General features: G+C 46.6%; 1 protein-coding gene across 2 annotated transcripts in view; it reads left to right on the forward strand.

The window, feature by feature from the left end:
- The window catches only part of LOC131668803 (heparan sulfate glucosamine 3-O-sulfotransferase 1), a 28,043-nt gene extending 16,112 nt beyond the window's left edge, over nucleotides 1-11,931 (forward strand). For both annotated transcript variants that reach the window (XM_058943244.1, XM_058943245.1), the window contains one exon: nucleotides 1,242-11,931. In XM_058943244.1, the coding sequence (XP_058799227.1) occupies nucleotides 1,242-1,847 (606 nt within the window). In that variant the 3' untranslated portion in view covers nucleotides 1,848-11,931. The remainder of the gene's footprint in view (nucleotides 1-1,241) is intronic.
- Nucleotides 11,932-14,343: the final 2,412 nt, after the last annotated feature.

The raw sequence follows: 14,343 nt of genomic DNA on the forward strand, positions 1-14,343 counted from the left end.
GGCACTAATCGATTTTTTGCACAGGAAACGTAGAGAACAAGGCCCTTGGCCAGAGAAGTCCTTTGTTCACTCACTCACTTGTTTTGCATGCAAACTGTATAAACACCGAGCAAATTATCTCTCTCTCTCTCTCTCTCTCTCTCTCTCTCTCTCACGCCTCCGCGTGTATACATTGCCATAACTCAATTGAGCGCCAAATGATTGAAATTCGAATCATTTCAAAGGGCATGCAGTTTATCCCTCTCTCTCTTTCCATCGTCCGTTCGTTTAAAAAAATTGCTTTTTTCGATTTTGTTCTGGCATGCTTTGAGCGTGAAACTGGCCCTCTCACCGGGATAATACTTTTGTTTTGCACACTGCACGTTGAAAAAAAAAAGAAAAAAGAAAAAAATAGGGCGAGCGAGAGAGTAAAAGCTATATAACGAGCGAAACTGCACCCGAGCCACCACGACTGCCATCTCTGCACCTGCGTATCCCGGTCACCGGATCTGCACCAGCGCAACTCGTACGTGCACCTGCGATGTGTGGATTTGATATTTTTGACAGACGAGAGGTTGTCTCTGTATGTGAGCACAAAACTGCGTGAGTGTCTGTGTCAAAGTGCACCCGCACGTGTGTATTCACGAATTCACGAGTGACTGAGTGGGAAAACTTGTAAGCACGACGTTAATTGGATATTACGGCTGTGATAAGCCTATATTTATTAGCTGTCGGAGAATATAACGAGGCTTTATTATTTATGAATTGTCGGTCGCCGACGATCAGCATCATAATTGAAAGATTGAATTGATGGTTTATCGCTGCTCGTAAATTATGAAATTTCGCGAAAGTAACCTGTTGTTCCGACTAACCGAATAGATAAATGAGCAAATAAATAAAAGATACGCGCACATCGGTCGCAGCGTCGATGAAATCGATGAATAAGTGAGCGTGCGCTCGCGCAAGCGACTCGGCGCCTGCAGCTCATTAGCAGGTGTGTTCCGTAAACGAAGTCCAGAATCCCGCGCGAACGGCGGACAGGCGGCGCGCACGCGCGCGAATCGACGATGGCGCACCGGAGTGAATGTCGTCGCAACAGCGACCTGCACAGTGCACCTGATTTTCTCCACGGGCAAGCACTCGCTGCACTCCGCGTACGTATGCACCGCCCGGCAAAGTCTCGCGCCGGCCGCGGACTCTCGCACCTGCCTGCGAGCGGCCAGCCGCCGAGGAGAGACTGAACGACGCCGATGCTAATGCAGGTACCCGAGCGCATCTACGCGATGAACTCGAGCGTGCGGCTGCTGCTGATAGTCCGCGAGCCAGTGACCCGCGCGATCTCGGACTACGCGCAGCTGAAGAGCCACGCGGCGACGGCGCCGTCGGCGAACGTCAGCAGCAGCGGCGGCGGCGGCGGTGGCGGCCAGCCGGCGGCGCCTGCCCGCGAGCGCCGCTTCGAGGAGCTGGCGCTGAGGGCCGACGGCAGCGTGAACGAGTCCTACCGGCCGATCGCCATATCGACCTACCACCTGCACATGGCCAGGTGGCTGGCGGTCTTCAGTCGGCGCCAGATGCTGGTGGTGAACGGCGACCAGCTGATCGACGACCCCCTGCCCCAGCTCAAGAGGATCGAGAGCTTCCTGCGCCTCGAGCCCTACATCGGCAGGCACCACTTCTACTTCAACCAGACCAAGGGCTTCTACTGCATACGCAGCGACACCGAGGGCAAGTGCCTGCGCGAGACGAAGGGCCGCAGGCACCCGCGGGTCAACCCGCTGGTGGTCGCCAAGCTGCGCAAGTTCTTCGGCGAGCACAACCGCCGCTTCTACGACCTCGTCGGCGAGGATCTCGGCTGGCCCGAGGAGTGAAGCCCTCACCGCCTCGCGCCGCCCGGAATCCTTGCCGGCCGCCAGCCGCGAGGGGAGCGCGGCGTCGATCTCCGGCCCCTTTGTTCCGCGGCGCCTCGGAAATCAATGGAAGGCCCCCGCCTGCCGTGCAATTTCGCGAAACTAATTACGAGCCGGCCGGCTGCTGGGGCTCTATTTGTTTGCTTTTCCGTGGGCTTCCCTCGCGGGGACGAGCCATTATGACTCGGGCAAATTAATTTACCGCGCAAATCTGAAATGCGCACGGCCAGCGGGAATCCAGAACGATATCGCAACGCGAACGACTTTGATCAAACCTTCTCTCTCTCTCTCTCTCTCTCTCTCCTCTCCTCTCTCTCTCTCTCTCTGTGTCTCTCGCCGAGTGCGAGCTTACCTTTTTGCGTCTCAGAGCCGAGGCATCTTTGAAGCCGGCGCTCTAAAAGGCGAAAGAAAAAATCGCGCGCTCCACGCGTAAACCGCCATCTGTGAGAGCGCGAGAGGGAGAGAGCGCCTCATCGCTCGATTAACTCGCGCGCGCGTGTGTACATGCATGCGCTTTTGAGACTGAAAATTACCGTCAAAGGGCTGCGACGTTGGCGGCTTTTTTTCCTAGCCTCTCTCTTTCTCTCTTAATCGGATAGCTCACCAGCCGGAAAAGAGACGTTGGCCAGGGGATAAGGGAGACTCCGGACCGCCGTGCGCGCTCTAAATGTCGACACAACTGTTTAACGAGAGTGTGCGAGGGAGAAGGATGGATCATATTGGTCCGGGAAAGAGGAAAGTACGTAAACGCGTAGATGGAAAGTCTAGTTGCATTGTAAAAGATTAAATATTTTTCTAATCCACATTGGAAACGTTGTTATGGCATTTAATCGTTAAGCTATTATTATTGTACAGCGTACGGCATGCATCGCACACTGAGCGCGCGTCCGGGCAGCGCGTCGGCCTCGTCGCCGCCACACTTTGACTCGGGAACCAAAGGCAGCCGCGATCAACGTAGCGCGCTACGATTTTTCGACGGCGAGCCGCGCGGCGCCGCGGTCGCGATCGGTCGTCGCACCCGATCGGCGTCCGGCGCGCACGCTCCACCTGTCAACCTCGATTGCCGCTCTTCTTGCCGCGCTGCCTCGCGCAGCGGAGTGTGGCGGTGGATGGGCGAAAGGGACGCCCGGGCGCCCGAGTGACGCGGCAGCAGCAGCTCGTCCCCCGCACGACTGATAATGTAATCCCCGAGCTCGCGCCATCTGCAATTACGCGGCTTTGGCAAATTAATTTGCGCGCGACGGCGGGCAGAGCGAGACAATTAGGCCGAGCGCGCGTCTTCCCGGCGCAACTTTCCGACCAATTTGAAGCCGCCACCGTCGCCGCTGCGCATTATGCTGATATCCGTGCAGATTTCACGCGGCAAACTCTTGCGCCGTGTAGCAACTTTTTCGACGCTCATTGAATTAACCCTGCACTGACGACGCTACCGGATATGCTCTCCTTTTTGTTCTCGGCAGCAGAATACATCGACGAGATCCGGTGCCGCGGCAAACGGCGGTTTCAAACGACGGTTTCACACGACGGTTTCGTCGGATATTCGTCGACGGAGCTATTGGTTTCTCGATGAAAATAAGACTCGGAATCAGAGGAAAGAACTCTATAACGATATTCGCGTCGAGTAATGAAATATTCAGTTCGACCAACTACGACTTATGGTATGAATGTGTGATCGAATATACGTACGTAATACTTTGAACGTGTCGACGCTCGCCTCTGAATTGAGCTCGAAGCCGAGTAACCGACCAACTAAACGTTACGTCGAACGTTCTGTTCCAATAATTGCGCATCCCCAAGCCCCTAAACGGTAAAGCTTGCGCAAACGTTCTGGGCGATTCGTACGAATGGTGTAGTCGACGCGCTTCTTTCCAAAAGAGGGCTGTCAAAATAACGAAACTCGGCGTCCGCCAGAAAGCAGCGCGCTCGCCGAGCATTATCCAATTTGCCGGATAGCCCGGCGTAAACGACGCCGCGTTGACCGTCGACGTCGTTTTCTGTTTTCATCGGCGCAAGAGTCTCGGCCGCCTGACCTATGCACAAATCACCCATCGCCACTCAAATATACGCAAGTACAAATTTATAATTGACTCGTCAGCACAAAAAGAGGAAGAAAGAAATGGGTTATCGTACGAAACGCGAGCTTACGATGTATAGAAGGACGACAGGTCAGTCGACGCATTGAAGAACCCGTCTGTGATTTAATAAAAACACACAAAGTTATAAATAATACACAAAAGTAACAAGACTGTTGATAAGCTTATCGTTATCATACGCTTAACATAGTCGCGGTTCATTTCGCTCGGAGGACATAACGAGACAAAAGCGACGATCTGCTGCCCCGAAGTCAGTCCGGAAAACAAGGCGCGCGTGCTCGTGGAATGGGGGCTCGAAGTTAAAGTTCCTAGCGCAACGGAGTGTGAGGGAATACTTTTTCTTTTTTCGTGACATTAATAAAAACATCCACGTGGGGAAGAGATGGATATCGCGACAGGTGTCAGTGCGATTTCTCGTGGCGCTAAACGACATTGCTATCGATATTTTTTTTTTTGTTTTTGCTTTTTTTTTTCGCGATGATTGATGAGCCGTTTATATACGAAACTAAATGCTGCTCAGCAGCGAGATGTCGTTGGCTTTGCGATGACAAATGACGCTAGCGTGGGTTCAATTGTAAATGACATTTTTACGCGAGCGTTATCTCTCTCGTCTGCCGTAGAATTCAAACCGTGTCGGTATGTTTCCGACACGACTAATGAATATTAAATGGAATTCCTTGGCGCGTAGCTTCGCTGCGAACGTTGATCGCCGACCGCGGTTTCTCCGCGTCGAAGCTGAAAAATCAGTTGGTAGCTCGGGAGGATTGAAAAACGCGAAGAAAGAAGGAAACTGTGCCAAATAAAAAAAAAAAAAAAAAAACAAAAAACAAAAAAACAAAAAAAACATAGAGAAAGAATGTTTGACGAGCGACCGAAAAAAATCCGATATTCGCTTCTCGAGCTCTTTTCAATATTTGTCCGATGGGTAAAAGCCATTCGCGAAAACAAAAACGAGTTGGTTTTCTTTCCGGTCAAACACGCTCGTGAACAGCGAGCCTATGACGCGCGCGGCAATATTGAAATCGAGCGGGACAAACAAACCTGATCTCCGCGTAAACACGTGGACAGCAAGCAGAGAGAATCGGCGGCAGCGTAAGTTACGACGCTCGCAAATCCTCGATCGACGGACGCTGTTCCTTCGTAGTCGACGACGAGAGAGACGACTGCGAGCGTCGAGCCAAAAGAAGTCGCACGCACTCCCGAGGAAATCGTAAATTTGAGCGCGCGAGAAGCTTCGAGCAGGCGCCATTCCCGCGATCACACGGCGCGCGACACGTGTGCGTGGTTCACGGAATGCTCGTTTGAAATCCCGATGCGCGCGTATCATGGGAAAACTGAGCAGTCGATGTCTCAACGGGACGTTCAATCGAATCAACATATCACTAGAAGCTAAGATGAAAGCAAGTACGCCATAGTACCGTCGACGCGATGGATCGGCAAACTTTCCCGGTACGCTATTTTCGTTTGTTCGGCATGGAACTTTTGCAGCGAGCGATGAATCAAAACGAGAAGTATATGTTTTGCGTAGGAGCGACGTTGCGCCTCGCGTCCTCGCGCGGCGCGACGTCGCGCCTCAAAGATCCTTCTCCGGGAGCAAACTGGAATCAAACTCGCTCGGAAAAGAGGAAGGGAGAGGAAGAAAAGTCGCGGCGCGCGGCAAAGAAGAAGAAGAAGAAGAAGAAGAAGAAGAAGAAGAAGGGGAAAAATGGGGTGGGCAGCAGGGCTTCAAAGTTAACTCGTCAACTTTGTTTATAACGTCGCTCTGAAAGTTCCATTAGCTCTCGTGGAGCTTCCTCACTCGGAAAGATCAGCGAAGAGCGAAGAGAAGTCAGCGGTGGCTGAGCCAACCTTGTTATGTATGTGCGCTACTGGTGCCGCCGTCTCTACTTTGCCCTTCGATAATTTCGTTACGCGCCGAGCAAACTCTCCGGCTTTCGGCATTAACGAGTCCCCAATCAACGCGGCTATCGTCGGGACAAGTTTCCCGCTCCCGATGTGCCAATCGTCCGGCGGCCGTTGTCTTTGTTCCGCGTCGTTCCGGAAGAGGATCCGCCGGAACGCCGAGCGTTCGCGAAACTCCGGAAGGGCTCTCGTCGCTTGCTCTCCCTCGCCCGCTCGAGTGTTTTATTTCGCGAGATGGCGCAAACTTTCTTATTGCGTTCCTTCGGCGCGCTGCTTTCTTTCCGGGCTCACGCGAGTTTTCGTATACGCTTAGGTTCGGCCTAGTGCAACTTGTCAAACGCTCGCAAAAATGTTTCATGGCCAAGAGACGGCCCACCTTGCGCTAGTTAATTTTTTCCTTTCGCATGTCATATTCTACTTGAATATTCTATGGCGCCTATTGGCTCATTCAAAAATATAGTTCAACTTTGAACAACACGTTTATTATCGACTATGTAATTGTCACTTCTGAACCAAATTTTTATTGATTGTTACAAATACCTATCCATCAATGCTCACGCATTCGTTAGAAATCAAAAAGTTATGTGGATATATATATATGTATATGTATAGATCTATTAGTAAATCTTCGTCGAGAATACGAAACTACTTGTTATTATAATTTTAACGATTAATTTATACGTGACTATCATCAAATTACATATCGCGCGCTCGATTCCAAGAAAGTCGAGGGCACGTAGACTAAGGATGAAACATTGGTGATATCAACGAAACGGAACATATCAGAGATTCGCCTAATCGCGCGCGGGCCGATAATAGGATACTTAGTCCAAGTGCGAATTAAGGTAATGCGAGTCCCTACGAAAAGAAGCGACAAACCGTCATTAGACAGACGGTCTGTTAAGGACTGTATCGCAGTCGAATGGGAATCAGGCAATAATGTGATCAACGCTGGCCGGTCGACCGGCAGTCGGTAATTAAAAAGACATTAGCTTTGGAAACGGAGACGCAAAATGATCAAACTCGTGGGCATAAATTTTCCCGATTTCAATATGTAGCTGTTTGCCCCGGCCGCGCGCATTAATGCAACGGTAGGACCACATCAAAGGATATCCATATCGTTATAACTGCGCGTGTCGACAGTTCAAAGTGGCAGAATCTCGCTACGCATATCGCTATAGTTTGCAATATTGCGGTAACGGCCTGCGCAACTTTTTTCGTAACGATCATTTGTTGTTGTAATATTTAATACACATACATATCAATTGATGTACAAAGTCGGGGATGTGGGCTTGGGACGATAAAAAAATGGTTATATAAATATATACATTGTGCGTATACATGATTCTTTGAAGGCATACTTGCGAAAACAATATTTATATTCTACGATCTTGCATGTATAGATATAACAAAAAAGATTTTATTAAATATTATATACACACACACACACACACACACACACACACACACGTGTAATGTGTAAATAGTAAGAAATTTTAAATGCAAAAACTTTACACTTAAGCCCATATGTGCGTACGGATCGAGCGGATGCGTACATAAACAAAGAAAGCTGAAAGAAAAACGAAAGTCTCGAGGCAGTATTTAAATTAGGAACGGACATACAAATAAACACGAAAACTAAAAAAATCTCTAGGAAATAAATTAAAAGCGATAGCATGTTTCAATGTCGTTTTCCTTCATTTTTTGTCGGTGTATTTTACAATAAACGAGGCACACGGAAGAGGGACGAAAGCTTTAGACGAAGCTACTTGTTTATTACTCATAAGCGCGTTTGTTACTTGTTTGTATATAACGATGGCGTGTCGATAAAGAAAAATGAAAATGAGAAAAAAAAACAAAGAAAAAACAGTAGACAGCTCAGTTTTCTTCTTTGAAAACCAAAGACAAAAAAAAACAGTCAGTCCCGTGTTTCAGATCAAACGAAATTCGAACGCGTAGATTATACTTTCGCCAAAAATAGAAGGAAGGTTTGCATATGCGTTCGTCTCCTCACTTGTTACCGCTCCAAAAAATTCCAAGAGTTTTAATCTCGTTATTTTCTTATTTTTATATAGAAAAGAAAAATCTAATCGTGCTCGTGTAAATAGAAAGATATGTGTTTTCTCATCCGATCAAGCTGAAGAAAAAAGTCATATTCTTCGCGAAACGGAAAAAGGTAGAAGAGGATCCAAAAACAAACTGTTGGCGGCCGGGATGGCTAAAAAAGAGCTCTCGCGTTCAGTCAATTCTCGACCGTTGTTAGTCTACGAGGACATTTGCTTTCTCTTTTTTTTTTCGTCTTCGAGGGACGGATGCGCTCTAAAGTATCTCGCGCGTGAAATTGTTTAACTGCATATATACGACGTGTCCATTCATCTACATATAGAATTATGCATATATTCCGCAATCTTCTCAGTAGAGTCTCTCTCGATCTATATACGCATAGGGATGTAATCCGATTTTTCGTGGGAATCTGCGAAATAGGCTTTCCACGCGGAAAAAGCCAAAAGAAATTTCCCTTTTCGACAGCGCGCGCGCGCGCGCACACACACGTAGCACGCATCGATCTTACAACTCTCGCTCGCGCGCGCCTACCTATTGATCAAACATCCCGTGGGAGAGAGAGAGAGAGAGAGAGAGAGAGAGAGAGAGAGAGAGAGAGCTTTTGAAAGCTCACTCCTCGCAAGCGCCCTCCCCCATCGCGACCAAACGCGCGGTTGTAAATTTTTCATGCTCTGATTTTTGCCTATTTTCGTTAGCGCTTGGCGCCGGATACAATCTTTTATCGTATCCGCGGAGGATTCGTCTTTGGGAGCGCGCTACCGTACGTTACTCGCCATTATTTCATCGCGCCGGAATTTGCCAACTGGACGCTGCCGCGCTGCTGTTTTTGCTAGCGTTTGGCCGCGACTAATTGTCGCAGTGGGTGGAGCGCGAAATTCAACCTCCGTCCGAGAGAGAGATGCGCGCGTTCGATCCCCAAATTAATCATCGTGACGCGATATTATCCTGATTCTCATTCGACTATCGAAATATCTAACTTTCCACTTTCCTAGACGGCAAATCGAAGACTCAATTGCAAGAACGCTCGCCGACAGTACGTCGCGCATACGCCAAATTGGCATTGTTATAAAAACCGTATCGCTGCGCGAGCGCTTGTGTCCCACTCGATTCTCAGTAGCGATTAATACTTTAATGTCTCGTACACCAATGATACGAATCAAATGGTTAACTCTCTCTCTTTCTCTCTCGTCATTATCGCTAGTCACACACGCAGACACGCCACTCGCGTATATCCAAATGTCGCTAGAGCGCGTGCGTCGTATCAGCTCGAGGCTAGTCAAGCGAAACGGCGGAAGAGCGAGACCGAACGTGGGAAAAGAAAAGCCGATCGAACGAGCAGTAGAGATAAGCCGACAACGATGAATCAGCGGGACACACGCACGCCAATCGAGGCGAGAGAGACGTTGGCGCCATTAAAGTGACGGATCCGTGCCGCTGGCTAGGACAACTTTGGCGGGCCGAGATTGCGCCCCCTCCGAATATGGAAAGCAACGCTCAGCCTTGCTAATGGGTCGAAACGTTGGATTAAAGACCGTTATGGACTCCCTCGACCCCTCGGACATCTCAATTATTCGACTGCAGTTGGACTATGCCAAGTTGTGCACCGCGCTCGCGCCAGACTGGCTGAATTATTGAGGAGGCCGGGTGGCGAACTGCGCTCGTGTAATTCGAATAATGCAATGTATAAAACGCACGGACTGTAATTGGCTAATGGGGCGAATGCGCACGCCGCAAGTTAGCTCGTATCGCACGATTTAGGGCTAATTTGCGTTACTTCCCTGCGACGCGCGTAACGCTAAACGAGTATTTCATCCGACCACTCTCTCTCTCTCTCTCTCTCTCTCTTTTGTAATTCTTTCTGTCCGACAACTGACACTCGTTACCACTGCTCGTGCAGTTTAAAAATTTCGCCTCGTATGTCCGGCTGCTAAGAAGTTACATTTTTATTGGTTTCTCTCCCTCTCTTTCTTTCAATCTCGTTTAATAGATATAATGCACTTTGAACAAATAATTACTTTTTATTTATTTCTTGTATAACCACCGTCTGATTCATTTACGCGTGAGCTCTCTCTCTCTCACACACACACACACACGTACACACCTGCCTCGATGATAATCACTTTGATGTTCAACAAGTAGTTGCAGCGAAAGTTCAACTTTTCCGCGAAAAAGAATAGAGATTCCCGAAAAAAAAGAAAAAGAACAGAAAAGAAAACTAAAGGAACTTCGAGAAACGGTGTAATCGATCAAAACTCGAAATAAGAAAAAGAGGGATGAAAGTGGGTCACAAGCCCTCGAAAAAACATAGAAAGCATCGAGGGAGTACCGGCAATTCGCCAACTCGGCCTCGTTCTTACCAACTAGACTCACCCCTGCGCGCGTATCAGATAGCTTTACACGCGCGAGCGCGCAACTTACACTCCTATTCTATTCGTTCCCAGAAACAAATAACCCTTACGCGTGGCTGGTTTGATTGGTCGACAAGGGAGGAAGCGGGGGAGGGGGAGGGGGGCGTTAAAGCTTGAAAAATCGACAAAGTCGGTGGCAACTTGGCTCGAGACAGGGAGTGGGAGGGTTCATCTCGGTCGCGCGTGAAATTCGAAGGTTCGAAGAAGGTCAGCCGACGCGGGCGAGACTTGTAAAAGGGTCGTAAAGCAATATTAGCAGAGGGCGAGGGGCTTTCGGAAACTGGAACACGTTGTTTAGCCGCGCGCTATATACCTTAATTATCAATTAAGTCACGCGATGTTTTGTACGGGGGTAACTTTTGATTTTTATATACAGGCGGCGTTTAACGCAGCGCAACGCGCCGCCGACTGCGAGCGGGGGCTGAAGCGCGCGATTAGTCGGCGAAACGCCAGGAGGACGAAAAATGTTGTTTGGCGGCTGGCGAGCACAAAGCACGCGGACAAACAAGCTTGTTAAAGAGGTTTGGCGCAACAGGTAATAACGCGCGCGTCTTTACGACAACGCGGGGCAGGCGTTTAAAGTAGATTCCTGAATTTCTTAAAAGAAAAAACTATGAATGTGAATTTTTTTACGATTACTATGTGGAATTTTATCGTGAATTTGGGTGCGCGACGCGAGAGAAGCAATGACAAGCAATACAGCGAAGAGAAATGAAAAGTAAAAGTAAAAGCGGACAACGATTACCGAAGCACAATATTGATCTCGCGCGCGTCACTTTTTAATGAGTGTAGCCATACTTAATTCTGCGACAGAACGAGAGCCTCCGCTGCGCAAAAGATTGGCTCCGCGGCGCGATAATTGGACGTCCGCCGCGAGCGCCAAGGCAAATCCAATCGAAGACTGCTCTCTCGCTCTTTCGCTTCCTCGCTTCGCGTTGACCCTCTCTGCGTCCGATCGACCGTCGGCTTTGTTCACCTGTTTTTGCCGTCGTCCGCGCCTTTACGCTCAAAGATAAATGATGGCGAGAGAGCAGCGTTCGCCGGGACGGAAGTGAAAACAGAGCGCCGTGCGACGGCACGGCGATCGAGCGACAGTAAGAAGGGAATCTGTTTTTGTACGTTTATATGCAGTTAAATAGTGTACTATCGGTGTCGCGTACGAAGTAGCGTTCGCGGGCGAAGCGAGTCGCGATGAGATCGCTCGGCGCGTCGCAAATCGCGCCTCGCTCGCCCGACACTAATCTTTCCAGACTTTCGTATGTTTATCGACGTCGTTCTCAGCGGAGTTGACAGCAAGAGGCGGCTACTCGTACGCGCGTGAAGCGTCTGCGCACGAGAGCCTTTCTTCTGCGCTTCGATCGTTCGATTTTCCTTCTCAATGACGATGTGTATGTTTAGCCAAATTATAATTGTGTATAAAAGAAAACGACGAGCGCGTGACTGTCGCACGGAGTTGCGCCGATTGAATGTGTGTACAGGTTGATATAGCCGCGTTGCACGCGGTCGTGCGGCACACTCTCTGTACGATAATCACTCGACCACAAGTCAAAAAAAGAGCAAATAAATAAAGATTGCGTTTTCGAATGGGTTTCATCTTTATTGCTAAGTCCAAAAGTCTTTTCACCCTTTTCCTCGTTCCTTTTCAATATTTATCAATTAATGTATGCAGTGTTTTTTTTATTTTTCACGGTTTTATTTGAAGGAATTACTCCTTTTCTTTCGATAAAAATAAACTGACTCAATTCAAACTTAATGAATCTTCTATTTGAGCTGTTTGAACTGTTATTTTGGGATCACGTCTTCAAGCTATTTTCACTTTTCATTTGCTCAATCATAATTTGGAAGCTGCAAAAAAAGTGAAATATGGAAACCATGCTTCATGTAAGTATCAACAAAATATCGTAGAATATTGTTTAATGAGCGGAAGTTAAATAAAAAGGATGAATCACATTAATTGCCATGAGACCTTAATGAATGAGCACATATTTATATGTATATTTTCAAACGAGTATACAGTGATTTTGAAATACAGATTTGAATTAAAGGATTTTGCAATAAATTAAAATAAAACTTAATTAGTACGTGAAAGCAAATATATGGACGTATAGGGTATAAAAAATAACACGAAGTTCGCCATTTTTTAAATTCGCAAAGTTGCAAAACCAAGGTTTTTTAGAATATTTCAAAAACTATTTTTTGGCTCGAAAATTGTTGGATTAAAATATTTAATAGCTTTACTGGAATACTATATCTTTACGACTAGCGAAAGTTATATAGTGTCACGGGTTGCGTTTACCCGACATGATCGGACGTTCGACTAGCATCAGCACGTTACATGACAAAGCTCTTATACGCAGTGTTAGTAGGATACATTTCTGACCAATGCAAAGATCGAGATGCAGCAGCGACGCGGCATTTAGAGTTTCCGAAGACGACACGACAGATCGCCAGCCCGATTATATCGCTGGACCGCAAGCTTACGGCCTGACCGCGACTCACTTCCTTCCAAACTATGTCATATATGAAAATCACAGGGGGCGTATATGAAAATAAGGCGTAAATAACGTAAACGACACGTAAAATCGTTCGATCAGGAATACAGGTGCCGAACGCGCGACATGTTACTTTCAACCCGCGCAGGTTTCTATTAAACTAACGATTATCTTTTTTCGGTTCCATTGCTCGAGCAAGACTAACACACGTTTCGCGACTAATTAATCTATCCAGCGCGAGTATTAGCCAGTGGCTATCGTTTCGATAAGTAGCGCGATCTCCTACGTTCGTAGCAACAATATATATCTATATATATATATATATATATATATATATATACCCGTCTTCACGATTATCTCCATTGCGGAGCGAATTAGATATGAAACACTCCCAACCCGTCGTAAAAAATTATAGTATTTATTACTAGTTATCGAAAACAATTCATTCAATTCTTATATTTGTAATTGCGTTTTCTCATTTTTCATCATTTCTCATTATATTTATCAAATAATTTTTTTTTAATATTCTTAACATATATTATTCAATAAAATAAGCTTTTTTCGATACAAATGCTCAATGTGATACGCTAACGAATGGATGAGCTTCCTTTAAACGAAGAACAAATTTCTTGTCCGATGAAATATTCCGATGCAGTTAAAAAAGTAGTAGTAATGTAGTAATAACTATCAAATATAAATTTATGGAGTAAATAAACAACATTAAAAAATGAGGACCAACATGTAAATTGTGGACGCGATACTTTCGAACATCTATTTTATAAATTTGTTCGGGCACAGTCGGTGTTGGTAATATCAAATATTTCAACGCGCTCGGAGAAGGCTTTAAATTCTATAAAGCTACATCGGACAATCTTTTGCAAATATGATAGCTGTATCAAAAAATAAAGTTTGTTCTCTGCAGTTCGTGTCTTGTAGCATAAAAAATGACAATGAAATTGCCGTGGCAATCCGTTGTTAATTTTCCAACGAGTTTCTTTAAACGTGAAAAAGCAAGACCATATGAAGCAGTACCTTCAATATGAGCCTGCACCATTCCCTCTTTCACTATTTGATAAGATGGAAGACGGTAAACAGCAAAGTCCAAGTTTTATGACAATTTCAAATGTTTAGTTCAGCTTCCAGATATTAGCGCGAACGACGGCACGATCAGTATAAAAATACTATCGTAATATTTGATGGATATCCGAAAGATACAGGCAATAATATTAAATCCTAGACGAGAATCAGATTGCAATGCGGCAATGTATCGCGAGATTTTCATTTTCACGAAAACGTTGACTTAATAGTTTTTTTTAGTACACAATTTATTAGTACCAAAAATGATTTATCTTTTAAAAAATGGAAGAGGTCAAGATACTGACAAAGGTATTCGTAATAGATTTAGATATCCTCAAATAAAAAATTATGTTGCTATTCTTCGTGTTTTTTCAGGCTGTTTTTTCAGTTTCTGCATTTTACAAGCAAGGAAGCACCAAGG

Source organism: Phymastichus coffea, unplaced genomic scaffold (assembly GCF_024137745.1).
Source record: "Phymastichus coffea isolate CEN01 unplaced genomic scaffold, Cenicafe_Pcof_1.1 PCOF00083, whole genome shotgun sequence".
Taxonomy (NCBI): Eukaryota; Metazoa; Arthropoda; class Insecta; order Hymenoptera; family Eulophidae; genus Phymastichus; species Phymastichus coffea.